A 27,097-nucleotide genomic window follows, 5' to 3' on the forward strand; every position below is an offset into this window, starting at 1 on the left:
AAATTGGACTAACAAACGGAAACGTCATATCAGAACGTTTTACAATCTGCAGACGATATCAGTCGGACGATAAGAAATTTGTCTCCGCTCCATAACGACGATGCTAATCGTGTATAATATATTAATATTAGATGCGTGCATAGTCAGCTACCCCTTTAAATGTCGATTGCGCTACACACATTTGGCTGCACGTTATGTTGCCTATACGGCCGGCAGACGCGGCGGTTGTAGACAGTGTCTGCGGCCGACGGCAGTATCAGTCGTTGCCAACATCACATCGTCGGTCACTGACAGATCGGCATCATCATCGTGCCGGCGGAGTAATGAGCTTGATAATAATAATAATAATAATAATAATAATAATACTATATTAGTCTATTGGTGTACAAACCATTTTAACTAATAAACTGTTAACTATTAACTCTGAGGCAATAATAATCGAACACAACGCCATTACTATAACAATCATATTAATAATAACGATCATATTAATATAATAAATAATAATGAATTTATTATCTGTGTCTATAGCAACTACTGCTCGGCTGTTGCTGTTATCACTTATCGTTCGTGCGGACCAATGACTCGACCGTAGCGTGTATGTGTCATACGCTCCTTACATTTGTTATCAATCCGGTCGCCTTGTCGGAACGCCCGCCACACCTCACGTCCAAACATCGGACGAAGATGTTCGATGACTACTGACGACTGTTTTTGAACGAAAAACCTCTTGGCGCCGTATTCGGAACAATTTAATCGCGACGTTCGTGTGAGCGTTAAATCGAATCGCCGCTAGTAGCTGCTGCACTTACGGCCGACTGCCGAGACGATCGGCGTCATCTCCGGACCGGACACGCGCACGCACGCACCGCTGCATTCTAAAGTAGACCGTCTAGAATACGGCCGAGACTTTGATAACCGCTCGAAATGCTGGAATGAAATACCGTCGTTGTTTATTGTAAAATAAACGATTAAGTTTGCGCATTAGACGGAATACATATCATCGTCGGGTTTTCTTCTGTTTTCAAAGGACTATAACGACTCTCTCACTGTCGCAATGGACAGTCGCGGCCGGAAAGTCATCGTCTGCGATAACGGAACTGGGGTGAGTGTTATTATCCCATATCCACGTTGGTTCTTAATCGTCTATTTCCTACTACTTATTTATATGTTACTTTTATTTTGACGTTGATGTTTTGACTGTAGCTATCGACACTATCAGCCATATGCGGTTAGGCCAAGTTAGACCCTATACTTTAATGCAGTCTGGTTGTCCCTTAAACTGCCAGCAACTGTAATCCATATACAGTACAGCTGTTGTAATTAAATTATAACAGTCAGTGGCGGTTATCCTTAAAAATATAGGTGTAACGAAACATAAAAAGTAATATCCCACCCTCAATAATAACCATCCATACCTATAACATATCCCATCTACTGAATAGTTTATTCAACATATTAAAAAAAAATAGTTACTATTATAGCAGTATTATAGTATTAAAATATTCCAAAGTATTATTTTGTTTTATTCGCATACGAAAAATTACATAGACAACCCATCCCACCCACCTCGAATTAAAGGTGTAGAAGATGCTACACCTCTACTATAGGATAGCCGCCACTGAAACAGCCAACTCCATAGGCGCCAAGTACATGGGTGCTCGGGTGCTTGAGCACCCATTGAAAATATTTATAGGTATAGGTAGTGAAAGGGAAAAAGCCCCTCACGACTACTTGACATTGGTATGAGCACCCAATAGATTTTTGAAAACCTGGCGCCTATGACCAACTCTATTGAATATTAAACTAATATTAGTTGGAGTTTACCCATTTGCAGATAGATACAACAATTAGATAAATAGTTAACATTTTTTTTTTTTTATTTATCAAAGTATATTTTATTAAATGTTTATTTATTACAATAGATGTTTCAATTTACTGTTATACTAAAGTATTTCTTTGTTTTAGTTTGTGAAATGCGGCTATGCTGGCACTAATTTCCCTGCTCATATATTTCCATCAATGGTCGGTCGACCGATCATTCGTGCACACAACAAAATTGGTGATATTGAAGTTAAAGTAAGTTAGAAATATTATTGATATTTTTTGATATCTATTTTTGATATTTTTTTGAAGCTTTATTAATTTAAATTTCTAATTGGGTTAATTAATGTTTATTATATCCTTATAAAAGTGTTTATAATCATATTTTAACTCATTCAATTTTATTTTTAAATGTATAAAATATTTTTAACTTTTCTTTTTATATATATTTATCATGATTATTAGAATTTAAAATAATAGTTAGAAAACTATACTTTACAATATTTAAATTTTTCTGCAATATATGAGCATAAATTGCAATATATTATATACTTTCATACAAATAGAAATATTATAAAATACTGAAAAAATTCTTGACTAAGTTTTATAATATTTTTGTTCACTCTAATATTAAAGCTAACAACATAAGATTGGATTTAAACATACTTATTATGTTATGGATGGGTTAGATAAATAACTATAAATAGTGCTCTGACCTTTTTTAAAGTCTTAAGATACATTTTATTGAAAGAATAACATTGTTATTGTTATTAATATAGTTATTATTGGTAGATAATGTAATACATATTGTATTTTAATGTTTAAATCTATCTATTAAAAGTTTGTTTTAATTTTAATTATTTAAGTGTTTTGATTGAAAATGATAAATAATTCAATATTAATTTCTGGTGTTAATGTAATATTTATTTTGTTAAATCATCTTTTATAAATTATAATTTATACCTGATGTTTATAACTGCATATTTAATAAAAAAATTTAAATTCATATAATTTCAGAAACTAGTTTGAAACTTGAATTCATTATTCTAAAATGTTAGGTACTATGTATTCTTTTTTTTTAGAAGCTTTACCACCTAACTGTTAATACAAATGGTTATTTATAGTTTAAATATTGTTTCTGAAATATATTCTATCAATTCTCAAAACAACATAGTATGAAAGATGAGTAATGTTATATATTATTTGGATAAGGTGAACGCTACCCATACTTATTAGATAAAGTAAAAATATTATTTATAAAATGGTTATTTGATAAATTATTAATTTGTATATTATACACAGCTGAGTAGTTAAAGTACATACTTTAAAAGGATGTTACCAGCATGTATTGTCTCCATCTTACAAATGTAAAACATACCAAAAACTATTTTGTGTGAGAAAAAGCCGAGTAGGCATAACAGTCATAACTAAGAAGCAAAATATTCACCACATAAAAAGAACTTTGGCCGTAAAACATTGTTTTCATTTTTTTTTTTTTTTATATCACACATACAAAAAAAGTTCTTTTTGTTTCAAAATCCATTACTTTTGTGTTTTTCAAATTTGATTAACTTTTTATGTTGTTCCGATATCAAAAAAATAAAAACAATAGTTCATAGATAATGTTCTCAACTATATTGCATATTAATTTGGAGTCTTAACTATCACTACAACCTGAGTGGTTCTATTTTGTGTTATATATTTGTAAGGTAGAGACGTGTTGTCTACCAAATGTGGGTAGCGTCCTCTTAAAGTATCTACTTTAACTATTCAGCTGTGGATAATATATAAATTAGTAATTTAAAATTTTTTTGGTGGTCAAGGTTAAAAGATAAAAAGGTCTATATAAAAGTAAATGCTTATCAAATAAATGTAAATGCATGATATGATTTGGTTTTTGCTACTAGAATTATAATTCTACTGAGTATATTCTGTATAATATGGTATAATTTAACAAGTTGAAGTGTTTGGTATATTGATCGTGTTGTATCAGTATTATCAATAGGGTTCGGAATTTTATGCACTAAAATAACAATAAAATGTATGCATACATATTATGCATTAAAAAAAATTTAATTATGCAAACATATTTATGAAATAATTATTTTTATATGAAAGTATATTATATTATATAGAAATTTTAAAAATGCATAATTGCTCAAAAAAAATAAAATATTTTCTAACTATAATTTTTTGTTTGATAAATATTTAAATATTAATATTTAGAATAAAAAAAATAATTATTAAAACTTGAACAAAAACACAGTCATTAAGGTGTATTTTTAACACATGTATTCTCAATACAATATCATTAGCATTAGGATGTTTTATCAAATGAGCAACTTCAATTGTAATTACAAGGTAAAGCTCGGCCAGTTATTACCATAACAATTAAAGTTACAACTAATTCTTACTTTTAAGTAAAAAAAAATGATATGGTAACATGTGACACTAATAGCAGCAATGACAACTCTCAGTAAAAATAAATCATTTATAGTTGATAAAATATGAAATATAACTTGGCCATTCAAAATAAATTTACAGTTAATACTCAGTATAGTATAATTCAAATTTCAAAATATAGGTAAGGCGACAATGTGCTATTGTTTTATAAACATAAATGCATTAATTTGCTTATAATATTTAACTATATAAAATCACATAAATTTAAAAAAATATATGATATACATTTTTGTATTTTAATTGTTTATATTATGAAATGGATTTGTTTCGAATTAGATTTTTAATATGCCGCTTCCTAAAAAATATGTAAAGACGTGAAATGTTCTATGCCCTGATTAACAGTTTATAATTATACATAGTAATAAAATGCTTTATTCACTGCATACTGACTAATGTATATATCATACATTGTTCATTTGGAAAAGTTTATTTTACCTAGACATATTAAACTAGCCAATTTTGAACCTTATTCATATCATGTATAATATATATACATATACAGTAAAATCTAGTTACAACGAACTCCAAGGGACCAAATTTTTTTTTTTTGTTATAACGGAAAATTTGAATAAGCTCTGTATAAGCCCTAATTTTCGGCAGGAGACTTCTATGACTTTTGTTATAACGGGATTTTTTGTTGTAACAGAAATTTACTGTATATCAATAAAAAAATAATTATTTACATAAAATATTTGTACAAACTCATGAATTATTGCTATATTCATTAGTTAAATAACCTTTAGCTTAATTGTTATTATTTTTTTAGGATTTGATGATTGGTGATGAAGCTAGTCAGTTACGATCCATGTTAGATGTCACATATCCAATGGAGAATGGAATTGTGAGGTTCGTATTTTTAAAATGTTATGTTAACTAAAAAGAGTTTAGTAATTTTTTGATTAATACTTAATAAAATTATTTGTAGGAATTGGGATGATATGTGCCATGTATGGGATTATACTTTTGGACCAAAAAAGATGAACATAGATCCAAAAGAATGTAAAATTATGTTAACAGAACCTCCTATGAATCCAATAAAAAATAGAGAAAAAATGATAGAAGTAAGTATAAATAAGCAAATAAATGTATTAAAATATAAATTAAAAATATATTGTGATATCACCAGGTGATGTTCGAAAAGTATGAATTTAATGCTGTTTATGTAGCTGTTCAAGCTATTCTTACATTATATGCTCAAGGTTTGCTTAGTGGAGTGGTTGTTGATTCTGGCGATGGTGTTACTCATATATGCCCCGTGTATGAAGAATATGTTTTACCACATTTAACTCGAAGATTAGATATTGCGGGTCGCGATGTCACCCGTTATTTAATAAAGGTAATTATTTTTAAACGTTCATATTTTATTAAATTAATGCAACTTAATTATTTATTTCAGTTGTTACTATTAAGAGGATACGCTTTCAATCATTCAGCTGATTTTGAAACTGTTAGAATGATGAAAGAAAAATTATGTTATGTTGCATACAACATTGAGACTGAACAAAAATTAGCTTTGGAAACTACTGTTCTTGTGCAATCATACACAGTAAGTTATATTTTTTTAATTATTTAATATAATCTACAGCTCTTAAGTTATTTTTCTCCACACATTTACTAACTATAAACTTTTTATATTAATATCTCTTACATTTTTAGTTACCAGATGGTCGTGTTATCAAAGTTGGTGGTGAAAGATTTGAAGCACCTGAAGTATTATTCCAGCCACATTTAATAAATGTAGAAGGCCAAGGTTCGCATATTAGTTTAATGCTGCTTTATCTATTTGTTCATTGCTATATAACTAAATCTACAATTTAATATTTATTATCTGTACAAATTAAATATTTTTTTCTGTACATGGCACATGATGTTCTTGATTATTTGATTATTTCTATAATATTTAAATACATAAATTATTAAAAAATATAGATCTTTGTGAAAGAATTATTATTTTTGGATAAAGAATATTCAATTTTCTGCAGGTTTGAAATAAGTATCAGTATCTTTTTTTTCATGATTCTCAAACTCGTTTGTTTTTATTAATATAATCATATTATGATAGTGATTTATTTATTATATAAAAATAACAAAAAATATAAATCAACTATTATTTTTCTCTTTATCTTGTAGTTATATTTTCATATTTAATTTTAAATACTTTTTTTTTTTTGTAATTTTCTAATACAAATTACTGTGTAATCCGCCAGGTATTGCAGAACTAGTGTTTAATACAATCCAAACAGCTGACATTGATATGAGAACTGAACTATACAAACATATTGTGCTCTCTGGTGGTTCAACAATGTATCCTGGACTACCGTCAAGACTGGAACGTGAAATTAAACAACTTTATGTGGAACGAGTGTTGAAAAACGATACAACTACCTTATCAGTACTATATTTACAACTATACTTTTGAAGTTAATTTTTTAAAAATGTCTTAATGATTTATTGATTTTTAGAAACTTAAAATCCGTATTGAAGATCCACCACTGCGTAAAGACATGGTATTTATTGGTGGAGCTGTATTAGGTGAAGTAACCAAGGATAGAGAATCATTTTGGTTATCACGTGAAGAGTATCAAGACAGAGGAATATCTATTTTGGATAAGCTTGGGCCAAGAGCTGGATAAACTGTTATCTCAATATAACTGAATATAAAATATAAGCAATACATTTTTTTTAAACAAAGCCCATATTTATTACCTATTAAAACAATAAACAATGCGCTCGTAAAATTGAACATTAACTCAAAATTGATACGCTTTATAAAAATTACAATTACATTGATGATCTAAATCATAGATTTATAGATAAAAACAACAAGCTTAACATCTAATATATAAAATATCTACTTCCAATTTAAAATATGCCTTATGTATTAAGAAAGGTAAAAGTAATATAAGAATCTTAATTCTTTTATTTAGATGAGTTATTTTGTTTTTACGTGGGCGCATTATAATATATTATTGTTATATTGTTTATATTTTTTAATTAATATTATTTTTACATACCAGCAAAGCCAATTTATGTTTAAGTTAAATGTTAACAGGAATAGAATTTCTATTTATACTAATTTATACTATATAATTCAATATAATTGGAACACCAAATACCAATATACATTTTTTTCTACAATACATGTTATTTATTTGCTTTTTTTAAATAACGTATTTTTTATATTTTACCTTTAAATTAATTTATTATGTCAACTTTCATGTGTATTTCATTTTATTATGTAATATCAAAAAACATTTATATTTTTCAATTAGGAAAGTATATAAGTGATATAGTTTGAATCGTTATAGTTAAAAATTACAATAAGATTAATTTAAAAGTAAAAAAATATACAATCAAATGTCTACAAAAGCTGTACAGTAGAAAATTGTCGTAGAAAATAATTTGACAATGTACCAATGTCTTGAATACATTATTCCTAAAATATTGTAATTTCATTTAGTAGGGTTTGTTACATTAGTAATTTCCATAAGAAATATAACAATAAAATAACGTCAACTTAAAACTGGAGCAATTCAATTGAGTTTTAACTGTACTTTTTTAATAATATTTTATTCATATATATTGTTTTAATATATTAACACCAAGCAAATGAAAGATATAAAATACATAAATTATTTTAACTTAGTTTTGATTCTATTCTGATTAAAATTGTATTCATGGTTTATTTTTTCACATAATTTCCATTTAAGTTTGTGTTTAATTTATGTTGGTTTGTAAAAGTTAACTCAATAATTGTTATTTAAAATAATCAGAAAAGCAAATATACATTTGACATTTTAAAACTTTTTTTTTGAAAATTTAAACAAATTATAATTAGATCAAATTTATTTAAATATAATTGTTTATCAAAATAATAATGAAAAAAAAATAAAATATGATTAGAATTTTATATTTAACAATGTCATAAAAATGTAATGTGTTATAGTTAATATCTTTTTATATTTTATTACAATATAACAACAATAAAAAAAGTGTATTAAAGTTAATACTTATTATATTTGTAATATCAATGAGTTTAGTTTTATATTAATTGTAGTTTTTTAGTTTACAATTTTTGTTTTAACTATGTACTTTAAACTTATAAGAAGAAATTTAAATACTTATAAAGTAAGAAATCGTTAAAAGTTTTCCTAGACTTCCTTTCTAAGCAATGTAAAATATGGCATGTTTAAAAAAGAATAATTGTACCAGGGAGCTTTTTTATTTATTATTATACATATATTTCAAAATTTTTAAATGGTTATAAAACAATAAACACAAGTGTTGAATTAAATACTTGCATAATATTTAAAAATTTACAAGATAAATATTTGTGTTGCATACATATCATATTTTCACACTGGATCCGTCCTTGTAGATAACACATTTTAACAATTAGTAAATTAAATAAATATTCTTTATCTGTATCTGAATCTTTAATAAATTAACATTTAAATTTTATAAATATTAGTGATCCATTACTTCATACTTTTAAATGTTTGCTCATCCTTTAGATTAAATAATGCTATTATACATTAATAAATTGTTTTATTTTTCATTGAAAGAATGTGGTGATGACAGAGTAGACTAAGTTAATTTATTAAAAAAAAAAATATATTACCTAGTTACCTACTCTATACTAACATTGAAGAACTTATTATGACGACGTCCAAATATTCAATGTTCAAATACTTTTTTTGATTCTAAAATATGATAAACATTTTTTTATAAAATTTGATCTAAGCTAAATATAGTTTAGATTTTATCTTGGGCAAATAAAAGCATTTTTATAGTATCATTTATTATTATAACTAGAATTATACATTTGTTTTTGTTATTTTTTTCATAACTTATAGTTTTGCTTTTAAACTTATTAATACTCTAAATTTAGAAATTATTTGCATTAAAAAAAATTAATTATTCTATGTATATAATTTAATCAATGTGACTTATTGATATTTATCATGAAGAGAACAATTTTTTTTTTATTATATAATTAGTTATTCTACAAAACTTTAATAAATCATTTACATCTGGACACAAATTAATAATTTAATGATTATTTTTTATTAGAGTACATAGGTATTTATTATATTAATGTCATACAATAATGGATATTATTGTCAAATTGGCAAATAGCTCATGTTAGGAAACACTTATAATAATATTGGTAAAGAAATAACTAGTACAATTATTAATAATAACTCACCCATATTATGAAATATGCTCTCAGAACCTCCACTTACACTGTTACCCTTCTAGTCTGGCAATGTCTCTTACACTAAAATAGTCGTTTATTATGCACGCTTGTCGCATTTATATTATTATTATTCCAAAAATACTGTCTGTTTTCAATCGCTATAAGCAGTAAGTACATATTTTTTGTACATTTTGCTACTACACACTTGCCCATTTTTTTTTTTTTATCATATCTTGACAAACATCTTTTAAGAGTTGTAACTAGTAAACATCAACATTATTTTGTCTAGGTATTTGTCATTTGCTACTGCGCACAAAAATAGGGACTACCTCACTGCCTATAAGTATGTGATCTATATTACATGGATAACAATAATTAACAAAATTTAATAATATCTTATGAAAAACAATTCAACTGGCAATTTGTAAAATCTATACACATTATAAGTATAAGAGGACGCCATACCCTCATGTGTTGTCTCTATCTTACTAATGTACATCATAACAAATTTGCGTTTAGCAGAACACGTTTTGTGATGTTAGCTTTAATATTACAGTAAATTCACCTATTGGTTATTATTAAATTTAAAGGTAAGAATAATACGAATAATATTAACGATTCATAAAAAAAATTTTTAAAAATTAAACAAACGACACAATGAACGTGTTCATTTTTTAAAAGAACGTGAACGCGTTCGTTTGAAAAAAACACGAATGTGAACGTGAACGAATTCATTTTTTAAGTGAACGTTCCGAACACTGATGAATGATGATTATACGTGTATAATATGCGATATGTCTACATGTAATACCAACGTTGTAGCCGCGAATCGAGTTATAATAAATAAAATAGATAAATATTATAATAAATATTTATGTTAAAATTATAGGAAAAATTAAGTGAAAAGGAATTGGATTTATCAATCTTTAAAAAACCTTGTGCCCTTGTTTTGGATAGGTTTGTTGAATTTAAAAAAAAGCGCATTACTTAATAAAGAATTCATATTAAATTGTTTTGCTATATTATTTATATGCAAATTTTATTTTAATAAATTTAAAAGTCAGTAAATAAAATTGTAATTTTTAACATATGTATATGGTGGTGAAAGGGGAAGTTGAATTACCTACTGTCTTAAAAAACACTAGTACCTAATATTTGTTTTTATTTATAATATAAGTTTAATACTATATAAGTTTGTATCACTATAATAATGATACCACTTAAAAAAACATTTAAGTGATAGGAATTTAATTGTACCCATAGTTACTGACCCCGTGCCGGATTATCCACCAATGCAAGCAGTGCATTGTACGGGGGCCCTGGGCCCTGATATTATGTATATTAAAAATCAAAGTAACATAAAATAAAATAGATACTTCGTGAAATTTGTTTTTTTCAAAAGGTGTATTGAATTTTGGTTTGAAACTATTTTTAATTTATTTCTATCGGTGGTTGATTATATGTAAACCTTACTCAAGACGTTTTAATGAAACTTGGTTTAGATATTAAAAAATGTTAAGGCCAGGGATACGACGTAGCTTCTGTGATGAGTGGAACACATTCAGGAGTGCAAACAAGGATTAAATATATTGTTCTATCAGCCAAGTATGTCCATTTATTCATTTTTATCTGTATAGTTTTTACAGGTATTCTGTTAAATAAAGATAATTATTTTATCACAATATAAATATAATAGTTCTTACTTATGGTAACTTACACAAGTATCAGTTAAGAATTTAAGATTATGTTGTATGTCAGATCTCATGTTAGGTATTTACAGCATCAATCAAATATCAAATATCCTATGTTAAATTGTAAGTAGGGCCTATTAAGGGGATCGAAGCAGGTCGAAAAAAACTTGTAATATGTGTTTGGTAAATTTTGATTTAGAAAACATATTTAAACTTCTATTAGTTTTTTTAATTTTGATCAAGGTGATTTTAGATATTTAAAAAAATGATCACGTACTTAAATCTTCATCAACAAAGGAAATTCATGGTGCTTTTTGTTAATTTATTTATTTTAATGATTAATTTGCTCGTGCACCTTAGCTTACTCGAAGCTATATATATATATATATTGTGCTGTAGTTTAGTTTGTTAACAAAAATTAAAAAATTTCAAACACTCAAATCCAAATAAACAACACTGATATATTTCTTTAAAAAAAAGATGGGTCAATTATCGCTCGCATGTTGCTGATATCAAAAAATAAAGAAAAAAAATTGGCTCTTAAAATTTAATAATATTTAAATTTTAAATTTTGCCGATCTAAACATTTCTTTATTATAATTAAAAATAAGATTGAATATCATTTAAAAGTATTCATAGAAGTCATTATAATTCATAATAATTTACTCGATTTTCAAATTTACCAGTATTCTAATCGCAATTATATGTAGTAAATGCCTTTATTTTTTTTCTACCATTCAATTCTTAAAATACTGATTGTATCATTTTAAAAACTTATGATAATAGTTTGTAGTTTACCAATTTTTGGGAATTCTTTTATACGAAAATTCAGACAATTTTATGACTTCAGGAATATACATACCCAAAATAATGAAAGCAATGCAAAACATTTTAATAAGCTACTGATTATTAGAATTTTAATCTAAAATATTTTTTAGCAAATTAATTTAATACACCATCAGCTGATATGTTATTCGAAATACTTCTTACAATATTAATAATTGACAAATCTGAAAATCTATCTTGTTCCATTGAGGTACGCAACCAATTTTTATTTGCTAACCAAAATGCAACGTGTGTTCATGTACTGTTTTCGTTTCGCACGTCGTCGGAATAGTCCTAAGAGCAGCGGACCAAGCACTCGAATGGAATACGACCATGCACTGAACGCAGCTATTTTGTGTACGCAAAGGGCCTATCTATCGGACATTCGGACCTACCTACATAAACAGGTCAATAATCAAGCTTCCATAGAACTGATAACGATAGCCAAGTTAGGTCCCTTCATCGATTCAAAAGGAACCATTTAAGTCAGTGGAAGATTAAAACATACATTGTTTAGTGGAAATGCAAAATATTCAATTATTTTGTCTCAAAAAACACATCTTACTGAGTTAATCATCCAACACTTTCATCATATATTTTAATAGTTTAGAATATTTCTGGTTGAGCAGCGGTCCGTGACTTTACCTACTCTCGTATTCCCTGCACCAAGTTTGGAGTTATGAACTAACGACCGTTTATGGGGGATCTACTAGCTGCTAGAGTTATAGAAAACCAACCATTTTTTGACGTAGGAAATAGGAATGAATTATAGAGGACCTTTCATGGTTCGTAAAAGTTGACGTCGTGGTGCTCTTTAAAATATATTTAGCCTTCTTTGTATGTATGTCGGTGAGGTTAGGAAATCGTGTAAGATCTATCCACAGACGCATTCTTCGCCACATTAGATAGATTTGTTTTGCGCAACGTGGTATTCCCAACACCATGTATAATGTATATACTACATATCACTATAGTACATATTATATTGTAGGTTGATGGTTAGATTGTGGTACAAATTATGTAGGTGCTACACTGCTACCAAACAATTAAAGCGATTAATCGACGAAGACTCCAATTAACAAATCTTTTATGGTCGTTTACCATGCACGTGGTAATTTAATCCATCCGGAGCCCCACATTTTGACGATATATGAGAGACTGCCATCAAAAACACTAAAACCTATCCAAGGAAAGTGATCGGTGCTCAAGTATACATTACCGAGGAATTCACGACATTAATTACACTATCGAGGGCGTGTAACACTCTCGGCTGATGCTACCTCTCTCCATATTGATCATATAATGACTAAGCGTGTGTTACCGCAGATCATTTTCTGATTAGGCGACCTTTACTAGCTCTTCCAGAAAAATATGTAGTGAGCACTCAATCAACCGTTTAAGTCGTCAACAGCTACTCCGTCAAGCTCAACAGTCATTTCGACGACGATAGAGCAATTAGAACAATGGTTGTTTACATTTTACACACCCTACAAAGAAGGCAGAAGTGGTTTAAGCAGACATCAAATTTATCCGTCGTCATCAATACACCGACAAGATCAACCACGGCTTGGCAGATCGGTTAAATAATCGAGATTCGTCCCGGTCTGGATAATATTGTTCGTGTGATGGTTACCGTCAAAACATAAGAATGTATCCTCAAGCGTCTTGTTGCCAAGCTGGTTAAACTGCCAGTTGATCCCAGACCAAAGGGCCCCCATATTACGTTATCCTTAACATTTTTTTTTACCTATTTATGTCTTGTGGCTGGGGTCATTCAATAAATGTATGCAACACGGAGAGCGTTACTCTGACGTCATGAACCACCTGTAGATTTATGACGATGTGTATTATGTACCTATTGTACCTATAGTGTCCTAGTACCTACAACTATAAATTTGTGAGATTTAGATTTACCATGACATCTTGAACCACCTGAATGTTTATAAAATATAAATGTATCACAATATTATTATTATGTTATATGTACCTAGCGTCTATACAACTATAAATTTATCAAATTTAAACAATTTGAACCCATCATGGATCGCGAGAACTCTGCGTTCAAATTATGACACACAGTTAATTCTGGAAGAGTATACTCCTGTACTACAATATGTATTGTCTTGACAGTCGATCGGATGTTGTACCTAGTTCTATTAAAAATGTCTAATAAAATTTTAGCTACTTACTTAAAGGTTTATTTATTTTTAAAATTAGATAGATATATATTAATGTGTATTTTTTTTATAAATAAATTTGTTTTTATTAAATATGCCTATTTCTTATTGTTTCATTTTCAATATGGTGATAAATTAAATTACATGCATTTCTATAAATGCAATCGAAAATATTTTCTTTCCGAAAAACTGCCCGGTAAACATTTACAGTATTTATAATCAATGATTATATCTTAGTCAGTACTCAGTGTATAGTATTAAATATTCAATATAATTAAAATCGATAAAAACAACTACTATGAAATCGTATAAATCAACATTTCTCAAACTCTGGGTAGCAAGTCAATTTGGGTCTTGTAATTTTTTTTTAATTATATAGTATTATATTATATTTTTTAGAACTACTTATTGATACTATATGGGTCGCGATAGATTTTCAGAAAAAATATTAGGTCGTGGTTCTAAAAAGATTAAGAACCACTAGTATAAATTGTTGATTGTTTTAAATCTATGGTGATTAATTCCAGTAAATAATTTATAGTTATTCGTTATATTCTAAATATTCTAAATATAAATATTATGATTTGACTATTCAATTATATTTTTTTGTTAATTTAGTTATATCTGTTACCTAACCAAAAATATGGTACACCGTAATGCAGAAATCGTTGATAAGACTATGCAAAACTTTAAAACGAAAATAGGCAAGGAATACTCAATTAAAGGTAATATAAAATACTATAACCATATTTATTTCACGGTATCTGGTAAATTAGTTATTTTTATATGCACAGATCTACTGAAAGTATGGGATTGCATTTCTAGTTGGATTGAAAACAATATAAGCCAAGACAAAGTAAATTTTTTTATTTTAATATACCTGGGTACTTATATAATATATGCTTGAGTATTTGTTATTTTTACTATAGAATAAAATTTAAAGCTTATAAATACGATTTTGTTTCTATTTTATTCGACGAAGAAACTTTTATAGCCTTACATTATATATCACGTTAACAAATACATTTACAAAAGAAAATTACTTACCCGTATGACCATAGATCTCTTACAATTCTCTCGCGCCATACGCATAATAAAATATTTTGATTAAATTATCTGCATCAAGACATTTATTTTATGTTGTTATTGTTATTACAAATTTAAAATTTGTAAAAATCAAGATTTTACTCTATTGGTGTTTATCTGCATTGTTTTAATATTATTAATAGAATAATTGGTATACCACATAATGACAAACATAGCGTTATATATTTATGTTGATATTTTTTATATGTTTTTATGAAAGCTTTTAATTATAATTACTACAGTTTTAAATTTAAATGGTACATATAATACAATATTTACTTTTTTTGTTGTATCGTCTTATTAAATAGTTTTTAAGTCTTAGAATTAAAACAAAATAATGTTCTTCGAATTATATTCTTACTATAAATTATTAATAGTATATAAAATACACACAATCAATGTGTATTGATTAAAAATGTGCAAATTATAGTTAATTAGTAAAATCAAAAATTAAATTGTAAAATATTTAAATTTTAAATAAAAATAGTACGTTATGTGCATGTACCTCAGGTACATAAATGTAATATCTTTCCAGAAACCTATAGCTTACATAATTAAAAATAACTTTTAACTTTTAAGTACCTATGTGATCTACTCCTAGAAATACAACTAAACCTACAATGTTAATATTTTTAATTTATCTTATTGAACCATTGGCTAAAAAAAAATGTTATTATTTTTTTAAATAGGCAATAATATTAAAAGGAATCGGTTATTTTACTGTGGCTAAATGGGTGATAAATCAAAGCGAAATACATCCATATACAATAAGGAAGCCAGTTTTTGTCATCGATGAAAAGCTAGCGAATGATTTTAATTTAAAAAGAAAAAGAGAATATAATACCGGAATTGTAAGTACATGTATTTATTTAAACCAAATCAAAATACCTAATCTAACCAAATATGAAAAAGAAAAACGTTTACAAAGTATAAAAACAAACTTTTAATAAAATTATTACACCGATAAGAACAAACCTACACAATTTTTTAAAACTATTTTCAACTATTTACAAATACAGATACGAGAACGCTATTTAAATGTTTTATCGGTTGCCCAGAATTGTAATTTAAATGTGGATATGGTGGGTCATTGTTATAACGAAGTCGTTGTAGCCTTTAAGAAGTTACTATACGAAGAAAAAAATTGTGAACTTCCTTTCCCGAAAATTGGTAAATTACAAATAAAAAACAAAATGGTAACAATGAAGTATTATCAAGAGTTTTTAGAACGACAAGATCGGGTTTTTAAAAATAAAATGCTAGAAAATCGAAAAAAAAATAAAGCCATTTACTATCTTCCAGATTGGAATGCTGATCAATTTGAAAAACAAGTAAGTTAATGAATTAACGACTAAATAGAATACTTTTAAATTATATTAAAGTAATGTTTAATTCGTCAACATCTAAAATGCAAATATTATTAAATTCCAAAAATTAAAATTAAAACGTGAAAAATGTCAATTTTATGAATAATTCATGTTTTCTGGTGTTTATAATGTAATAGGTACAATACATTTTATAATTTGTTTAGAAACGACCGTGCTCTGCAATGTCAACTATTTCTCGCCCGGCATCTTCGTTGTCTCAATATAGACCAGGAACTGGTTATGAAGGCGTGTTGCCTAATACCTGTGGCACAACTAGACCCAACTCTAGTATGTCAGTACATCCCGACAACAACGACATTATCTGCAGACCCGACTCAAGACTGTCTGTCCGTTCCTACACTTCACATGAACAGATTATACCAACTAGACCCGATTCTAGATCTTCTCTACAGTCCCATAAACAGCCGATAAGCAGACCCCTGTCCAGGACGTCTGTCCAGTCAGCTGAATCAAACAGACCTATCATCAGTGCTCAGACCATGTCATGTGATAATCAGACAAGACCGATTTCAAGGATGTCAAAACAAATTAGGCCGTCGTCAAGAACATCAGTGCGGTCAGTAAGATCTAACTGCAGCATGCTTTCGCAACACGAGAAAATTTTGCCTTGTGCGTGTCCCGTTAAATCAACTGCAAAATGTAAAGATTATGGACTACCAGAATCGCTACCACACGATTTAATCGATTCGGCTGTACCACTAGATTCTAATTTGTTAACGTCGAAACTTGAAGAAAAAAAGCACTGTGTTGATGGAAAAACCACATTTATGTATGGAATTGATAAAGGTAAGTATAATTTTGTCTTAATAGCGGTAACATACACTATTATTTATTATTAAATATATATATATATTATAATAATATTACAGCTTAATAATACAATTTGTTAATTAAATCAATATATTTTCGTTACAAATGATAAATAATAAGACAAAACATACAAATATTAGCAAAATACAATTATATTTCTCTAATATAAATTACTTTAATAATAATTATATTTCAGATGAAACCCTCTGCCATTCGTGTAATGTTAGAGAATATCGTTTAAGTCAAATAAATAATATATATAAACCTGAATTATCTAGAGATAATTTTATGAATGGAGATAATCCAATTAATGGACTTTTAAACATAGTAAAATAAATAATCTATATTCATCACCAACTTTATGTAATAAATCATGGTGAATAACACAAGTATATTTTCAGGAAACTCAAAATAAACGTAAAAATAGATCAAAGCAAATATCTGAATTTAATTATAATACTGCAAAACAATTAGCAAATGCGATTAAAAATGAAAATAATATAAATCGAAAAGATAAAAATTGTGATAATTATATTTTGAAACAAGTAAAATAATATATTTATGTAGTATTATGAAAAGTACTAATGAAAATATTCAATATAAAATGTGTTGATAATTTATTGATTTAGAGACCAGCAAATATTACTAATATTAAAAAAAAACCACTTTAAGCAATCTTTACTAAATCAAATAAATTATAACAAAATTAAAAAAGAAACAGAGAAGATTCAATCTTTAAAAAATGAAGAACTAATACAAAAAGAATTGTTAAAAAAGTAAAATATATTATTCTGTACCTACCCGAAATACTTTATGAACTTTTTAAATTACATTTAGTCTATGTGATGAGAGAATAAGAAATATAGAAGCAAAAAACAGGTCAAAAAAAAATTATTTAATTATCCTTGATGAACAACTGAAGAATAAAACCAAAATAATAGAACAAGAGAAGGAAAAAGATATAAAATTACCGTTAAATACAACATTTGTTATCGGCTCTGATCAATTTAAATCACAGAAATTAAACAATTGGTAAGTCGATTTATATTAATAATTTATTAATTTATTATAATAACACAAAATTATATAACATTTATATTAGGTTGCATTATAACTATTACATATCTCTAATATTTAATACAAGTGATAGTTTATTCACTAAAAAAATTTTTTTTTTATTAATAATGTACATTATTAATTTTATATTCTGAAGGAACACATTTTGCAGAGTATTTTAGAACAAATAATCAAATTATACTAATAAATAATAGTTAATTAGTTATTATATTATTATCTTATTAAAATATTTAAAATATATAATTTCAAAACATTCATTAATGAATGTGCATAATATAAGTAGTATGTAGTAGCTAGTCTGACTATTAATTATAACAGGTTAAAGTTATTAACATTATATCACTATACTATACAACAAATGTGAATTGTCAATTATAAACAAATTTTATTATATTGTTTTAGTAAACCTTAGAAAATGAATAATAATAATAATAATTTTATTTATTTCCCAACTATAGGGACTAACTATATTTTAACAATTTATAAGAGAAAAAAAATTACATTGTAAAAATTTATAAAATATACATATTATATGAAAAGCATAAACAATATAATAACAATGATACAAGTTAATATATAATAATATTGGTTTGTACATTTTAAAGAATATAAGTAAAATTATAATTGAAAAACAGAGCGTACAAAATAATTTTTGATTTAAAATAATAGAATGACAATACATTTATACATCTAATGTTTAATGTAGTTGGATAAACTTATGCTTAGCTACATAATATTAAAAATAATGGCAATAATAGTTTTTTTTTTAATGGTGACGATTATAAAAGTTATGAGGGTTAATCTTAAATTGAATACAACAATAAATGAATACATAATCTAGTCCAAATTGTGCGAAACATGTTATTAATTAAGAAATAGTTAAATTTGTATTGAACTTAAAACGAGTAGAATAGAAATGATTTGGTAGTAAAATTTTAGGTCTATATTTAAATAATAAGGTACAAAAATACAATAAATGAAGCGAAGTAATATTTAATATTTTTAATTCTCTGTACAGTGAACATATAGCGAATAGCCTTGGTTTATAGTAAAGATATTTAATTAATGAGTTTAATGTGGTCTCCATTTTATTGATGGAGGATTTTATTGATTTTTTTTATTTTATGTTTGATATGCAGAACCCCAAAAGGCAATTCCATATGTAACTATAGATTGTATCAGAGCTTGGTACACCATATTTTTGAGTTTATTATTCAAAATATTTTTAAGCTTTTTAAATACATAAAAAATTTCCTTAAATGAATTGATAAATTATCAATATGTGCATTCTATTTTAGACAATCATCAATATATAGACCTAAATATTTATCTTGTAAATAGATGGGCAAACATTTTCACATTTTTAATTTTTAATTGCAAAAATTTAGATTTATCGTGATTAATTTGTAATGAATTATTATCTAACCAAGTTTTGACTTTATCAAGTCCAGTGTTTACGATGCTTTCAATGTTAATATTTTGATAGTCACTGCTAAATAAAATAGCAGTGTTATCAGATAATCAAAATATTTCCCCACTATTAATATTTTAGTTTAATAATCCGTTTAAGTAAATAATAAAAAGTAAGTTACCTAGGACAGTTCCTTGAAGGACTGAACAATACACCGGTAATTCATTACTAAGTGTATTGTTTACCCTTACTCTTTAATACCTATTTTTGATTTACGATTTAAATAAATTAAATTGTATGCCTCTTATTCCACAATATTCTAATTATAATTATTAATCTCTTTTATGTAATGTATTGACTTTAAAATTTGAATTGATGTTTATCGTTTTTTCTACTTTTTACATTAGAAATAATGGTATAAATTTCAACTTCAATATTTTTTCTAGTGTGAATGTAAATCAAGTTAATCAAAAATAAAAATTTCTTGATCTTTTTTTAGTAATTAGTAAAAACGAGAAAAATATAAATATATCATGAAATATAGGTATTTATAGTAATATATAGCCACATAAGCTGACAGCCCGCTTTCGCTCAGAATCGTTATTCATATGCAATGATTTATCACTAAATTCAATAATTTTGATGCATACATTACAAATAAATTAAATTTAACTTACTCAATTACGAGATACAATACTGTAAAGCCAAGCTCAGATTAAGACCTTGTGGGGTCCAGGGGCTAATACATAGTTCACATAGTTGTAGCCGTAGTTGTGGGCCCTCGTCAATGAAAACTATTCTTTAAAATTATTAAAGTATAAAATAAAACAAATTTTAACTTTTTTTATTTAAGTACGATAACGAGGATAAAAATATTAAAAACATATTATTTTTTTATTTTTATACATATCTACAAATATAAGTATTTTAAGTAAGTCTTTTTTCTTGATTTTTGTGTAGCAAATGCTTAAATATATTTTGTGCACATTAGACTAGCTGTTACGCTTGTTACTTTCAGTTTATTTATGAATGTAAATTGGAATTTTGATTATTATATTAATGATTGTGTGTTCTGGACTTAATTTTTACTTTTATAATAAAAAAATTTAAAGCTAAGGATAAAATATTTAATACATAATTAATGGACTTTGTTTTAGTAAACATCGTCAGATAGCTTATTACCAATTAAAACAGCAAAATGCGAGAAATATTGAACTCGAAGAACAAAAAAAGGAAAACATTGATTTTGAAAGAAAATTATTGAATAAGCTTAAAGAAAAGTATATATAATATCATATGATAATAGTATAAATATCATCTTCTATTAAATTATGCTCTTAACATTTTGTTTTTAAAAGGGACGAAACATTTCAAAAAAATTTGATACAAAAAAAATTAAACCAAAAAAAATTGTTAAAGGAAGATTTAGACAAATTGTTAAACATTTCAGTAACAGAACGTCATAAAAACGAAGTACCTGGTTCATATGTAAGTTTAGTATTACTATAAAAGCATATCACTGACGCAAAGAAGGGGATATTTTACCTAAAATATTGTTCTTCTAAGGTTTTTGAAAATAAACCAGCGAGCAAGTGTATTTTATTGTCATAGACATAAGATTTGGAAAACTAATTTTGAAATAAAAAAACTCTACACGTTTCTAATTTTGACTAAACTATTTTTCGATTTTTTTATGAAAACATAAAAAAAAATTGTTTAAAGTAATAAATATAATAACATTAGTCATTAATAACTATTATATTCTAAGTTTATTCTCAATTTTTTATGCATATTATTAGTGTATAGTAAATACTTAATTATATTATATTTTTTATAATAATTATTACTTATCGATTTGCTGTATGACAATAAACCATACCATACTCGTAGTTATTAAATGTTTAATTACAGTGTTGTACTGTTGTATATATTAAAGTACTATGAATATCTTTAAATTAATAAGGTTCAACATTTTTATTTAATGAAACTTAAATGACTTAAAATAAATGATTACCTATTTAATATATTTTAGATAGATTTAACATTTTATGATATTATATGTCAGTATTACATATTATTATTATTATAACCAAGAAATACATTTAATAATTATGTGTTCCCAGCCTATGAACTTTCCACTGAAAAAAACTGTGAAACGATGCCGAATATGTAAACAAAACGGACTAGGATTTCCAGTAGAAAAAATAACCGATTTCATGTGTTGAACACCGCCATATATATTATTTGCCACCATATAAAATCTACAAGTTGTATTAATAAGTTATAATTAATCATAGTATAATAGGTTTATTTAGATGGATAAAGTTAAAAATCTGCCACTGTCAGCTTATCATGGGTCCATGGGTGAGTATGAGAGTGATACATATGTCGTAGCCACATTGTGAAATTCATCTTTTCATGAAAAGATGACCATTTCATGAAATAGAAACAGATTTTTTACACTTCGTGAAATCGAAAATATTTCACGAAATAGTCATTTTTTCATGAAATGGTCACATGAAAAATGTTTAAAATTTATGATGAAAGTATAGGTACTTAAGACTTATAATTTAACTACACATATCTAGAAACAATTGTAATGATATATACATTATGATATATCATTACTTAGAATTATAATAAAATGTCAATACAGCTGCACAAATAAAATCGGAAAATAAAATATCTTTAGTTATTAAATAATTTTAGATTAAAGAAAATAAATAGAATATTATTTATACAACTGTATAAACATTAAATAAATTACTATTAATTAACTCACTCTTAGATTTTGGACAGTAAATAATCATACAAGGCGGCTATCAACATTTATAAAAGCCCACACGACAATCAACACGGCGCTCAGTCATCCAGTAGCTCATCCTTTGTTATGTTTTTAACAATTTGTAAATTTTATATGTGTTCATTTTTTATAAGCAAAAATAAATTCAATTTACCGTAATTATCTTCACCGATTTATTCATTTACAACATTCCAATATACCTCTCATTATTTTGGTCAGTCGACTTCAACAGTACTTCAAGTCATACAAGAATTTCAAGGAATCTTGCTCGGTTAGTCTCGTGTAAATATCTTCTTGGTTTCTCTTAGCAATTTATCTCAAATAGTTGAGTTTTCTGTGAATCCACCATTAGTTACAAGTGTTTGATGCCAGTCAATTCGCATTTTAATCCAATGTATTTTAGGATTTTTTTCATTATTTTATTTTTGCGTTATTACAATATCTATATTTGATGTGGTATTTTCCAATAATTAGGACATGGTCTACAGATCAAACGATTAAGTACTTATTAGATTAAATTTCACAAGACTTTCGATTACTAGTTGCAATACCTATATATTGTGCCCAAAGGTGTTTTCATAAATGCGGCAAAACGTGTTAACAATTTTCAGGTAAATTATTTATACTGTACCCAAACGGGTCATCCCCGGGGAAATTAGGCGCTTCTTAATCCGTTTATAGGTGTACCACACCGCGAAGTTGAGTTGCATTGGAACGAGTATATTATAGGCTCCTGGTACATTTGTCGAAAAATACTTATTATTTGAAAATCTGTATCTCTGTGACCTCAAGTTCGAGCTTATCTGGTTTTCGATCAAATACTCATCAGTAATAAACCTATCGAGCAAAGTTATTTTAAAAAGAAAAAAGAAAATTTTCAAAATTGTTCATAGGCCCTTGGTACCATAAGTGACCATAATATGACCGAGGTAACCGCTCGGTAATGAATCGATTTGATCAGGTCGGGTAACGTTAGCTTCGGTGAGGTGCCCCGCACGTTTTTGGATGGAAGTGTTAAAGCTTAACTCCCGGTCAGACTGGAGCAGTGGAGCCTGCACTTTGATGCTGTAACGCTCTATGCGCTGTCAACCTGTATATTGTGCTTGTTATCGCAGTATCGCACAGTGTGATATGGTGAACTTTGTGTACATCGCAGATATCGCGGACTGGCGCATGGCACCGAAAATAGAATAGGTGTAGACGTGTAGTGTGCTTACCATGAACGGGCGACCGTATTAAACTTATGGCAGATATCAGCTTCCTACTCTCTGGAGCAGTTTTATACAAACCAACTCTAAATCGACACCGGATTGTTTGCGCACTTTTTAGTGACTGTGTTGAATAGAAAATTCAAAAAACTGTAAGTAGTTGCATAAGTTATTGGCCAAACCATTCTCTGCCGCAAGAGAGCGTCACTCAGATCTGAACCGAGGACAATTTTTATATCAAAGTTAAAAAATTATTATGCATTTAATACACCTCATCTACGGTCTACCAATATAATATCATAAATAAGTATATATTTTTTTAGTACCAACCTATTTTAGATGGCCTAAATTAATTTTAAAATTGTTTTAATATTTTTCTTACGCAATAATTGTAATCTGGGGTGAAACAAGCAAATCTTACTTGTATAAATTAGAAGTCGTAGTTAATACTTTCGTATAATTATAATTAATAAAGATAAAATATTTTATTCTATAACTTTATGAAGATTTTGGAATTTTTTTTTTTTATTGATTTGTGGGGTTTATTTCAAAAATATTTATTCCAAAATGCTAAAAATAGACCCATGAAACTACACTAGTCGACATAATCATTCTACGAGATTTAAAAAATTATACAATTTAAAACTATTTTTGGTCAAAAGTGTAATTTTTGTTAGAACTGTGTTTCTCAGAAAATTTAAAATTAATTTATGTCATCTAAAATACGTAAGTACTTAAAATATAAATGTATTTATAAATATTAATATTATGCACTCTATGAATTTAAAATACCTAAAATCTTGCATTGTAATATTTACTTTTTTAATATTTTTATTTTATTTTATACGGACAATGTCCAATTTACAATATAATATAATAACGATAATAATAATATGATAATTATTGACAATTAATACATTTTTGAATAATTCGATATGTGTAGTACAATTAATACAATAATACAATAATAATAAAAATTAATTATTACAAATATAATATAATGACTTGTAGATCGAAACGTTTGCATATATTTATTAATTTTATTTACACGGATAGTGTTCAATTTACAATATAATATAATATGGATATTAATAATAGTATAATAATATTTGAAAATTAATACATTTGGGAAAAATTCGATATAAGTAGAAAAAATAATACAAGGAATACAATAAAACCTGAATAATGGGAGACAGAGTGAAGTATGAAACAATATAATATTATAGAAAATTAAATAACAATCAGATTACATTACTTAAATAGTGTATTAAAAATTTGATTATTTCCACAAGACATCAAAATATTTAAGGGATCATTTAACATGTAATTCTGAGAGAAATGTGGTTGTTCGAACACCGATCCCCTTGGCGCGTTTCAGCCGGGTCAAAGGCCATCACAACGCAGGTGACAGTCCGGTCATTACACTTGTCTATTTCCCTACCGAGTGGTCAAGCCGTGATCGCCGCGAACTTGTCGCCGCCGTCTCGGTCGACGTGTGAACTCGCGCCATCTTCACACCTTTTTCTGTCTTCCGTCAAACCGGTCGACCTGTGTGTTGCCACGGTAGGCGTTACGCACCGTTCCCGCGTGCCCATGCTCTTATGTCAGGTGACACCTGAAAGTCACGTGTTTTTTTCACACCCGCTAAGTTCGCGTTCGTAGTCATCAATATTAACTTTTATTTATTATTGTTGCGTCTTGTGCGAACCGATATAATCGTGAGTTATTACTTATTTGTCATATTCGGACATTCAACGTGTGATCGCGTTTTTTTATACATTTATCGGCCAAGTACCATCTTCGGTTGTTGCTTTATATATATACGGTAACCGCTGCGACCGTATTTTCTATATATATATTTATTATAATATTATATTATTGCTACGTCGTCAAATTAATCCGAGCATTTCATCATACCAAGGAAGATTGCCAACTCGGACCCGGGAAGTTGGATCGACACCACTACTGCGCAGGATATCAGGTCTATTTTTTTTTATTGTATTATACCCTTTTTGCCTTAATGGTAAATTAATTATTTATGTTATAATTTATATGTTATTATTATTTTGGGGCCCCGTGTTGTTATAATATTATATTTGTAATACTTTTCGACAGTGTCGTATTATTATATATGTTGAGAATTCACCATTGATTTATTGTCATAATAATTTATTATTATATTTTGGTAACCTTATCAAAGTCCACGCGAGTCGCGGCAAACAACTGCCCATACGTCGTAAGATTTGTCGCGGCGACCAAACAGTGATATATAAAATAAATCCTTATTGCGTAATTTATGAATATTCGTTTTAAAATGTATTTGGTTAAGTAGAAATGCATCATCAATTTCGTTGTTTAATAACATAAAAATAAAGTTGCTATAATTATTAATTCTACGTGTTTTTAGTGACTCTAAGTGTAAAATATTCAAAATGTGTTCGTATCCTGAGTGGGGGGTTCTCGGTATATTAGATTTAATGCATATGTACCGAAGGACTTTGTTTTGTACTTTTTCAAGTTGATCGCTATGTCCAATGCTGTTATTTTCCCAAATTATAGGAGCATATTCAAGATTTGAGCGGATAAGTGATGTATATACTATATAGGCATTTGAAAGTGAATGGATCGTTGAATTTTGAGCAATTTCGTTTTATCATACCAAAAACTGATAGGGCTTTATTTTTAATTGTTAATATATGCATGTTGAATAATAATTTTGTATCGAAAGTTATTCCTAAGTCCTTTATCATATGTACACGTTCTAAACTAGTGTCTGAAATGGAATAATTATAGTTGAGTGTAATACGCTTTTATGAATATGTTAAAATTTGACATTTATTAATGTTGAGTGAGCGGCCATCAGAAATGCACCACTCGTTAAATGCTATTAAATCTTTTTGTAGGAGTAAATTATCATCTAGGGATGAAATTGATTTATAAATTTTTGCATCATCAGCGAATAAAAGTATATTTTAATGAGTGATGGAAGATACTACATCATTAATAAACAAGTTAAATATAAGAGGAGAAATATGATCTCCTTGGGGAACTCCGGAAGTTACTTTTATAGGAATTGATTCATAGCTTTTATACTTAATTATTTGTGTTCGTTCGCCTATAAATGAGTCAAACCA

General features: G+C 27.2%; 2 protein-coding genes across 2 annotated transcripts; both read left to right on the plus strand.

Moving 5' to 3' along the window:
• Positions 1 to 609: 609 nt before the first annotated feature.
• On the plus strand, positions 610 to 8,581 carry LOC132926536 (actin-related protein 2). Its single transcript, XM_060990896.1, has 9 exons — positions 610 to 1,105; positions 1,969 to 2,079; positions 5,054 to 5,133; positions 5,213 to 5,348; positions 5,414 to 5,623; positions 5,684 to 5,833; positions 5,944 to 6,037; positions 6,495 to 6,679; positions 6,750 to 8,581. The coding sequence occupies exons 1-9, from the start codon at positions 1,058 to 1,060 to the stop codon at positions 6,918 to 6,920; spliced, it is 1,185 nt and encodes a 394-aa protein (XP_060846879.1). The 5' UTR covers positions 610 to 1,057; the 3' UTR covers positions 6,921 to 8,581.
• A 6,241-nt stretch (positions 8,582 to 14,822) lies between these two features.
• Positions 14,823 to 22,177, plus strand: LOC132927006 (uncharacterized). The gene is given in 13 exon segments (XM_060991448.1): positions 14,823 to 14,905; positions 14,975 to 15,036; positions 15,956 to 16,117; positions 16,286 to 16,597; positions 16,798 to 17,440; positions 17,661 to 17,791; positions 17,866 to 18,009; positions 18,094 to 18,125; positions 18,127 to 18,240; positions 18,302 to 18,496; positions 21,110 to 21,232; positions 21,311 to 21,440; positions 22,076 to 22,177. Coding segments are annotated over 13 exon segments (2,232 nt in total). The 5' UTR covers position 14,823.
• The last annotated feature ends 4,920 nt before the right edge of the window (positions 22,178 to 27,097 follow it).

This window comes from Rhopalosiphum padi, chromosome 3, assembly GCF_020882245.1.
Source record: "Rhopalosiphum padi isolate XX-2018 chromosome 3, ASM2088224v1, whole genome shotgun sequence".
NCBI lineage: Eukaryota > Metazoa > Arthropoda > Insecta > Hemiptera > Aphididae > Rhopalosiphum > Rhopalosiphum padi.

Coding starts and splice junctions, on each gene's coding strand:
- LOC132926536 (XM_060990896.1), top strand. CDS start 1,058: ATGGACAGTCGCGGCCGGAAAGTCATCGTCTGCGATAACGGAACTGGG. Junction 5,834..5,943: donor TTCTTGTGCAATCATACACA/GTAAGTTATATT, acceptor TTACATTTTTAG/TTACCAGATGGTCGTGTTAT. Junction 6,680..6,749: donor ACGATACAACTACCTTATCA/GTACTATATTTA, acceptor ATTGATTTTTAG/AAACTTAAAATCCGTATTGA.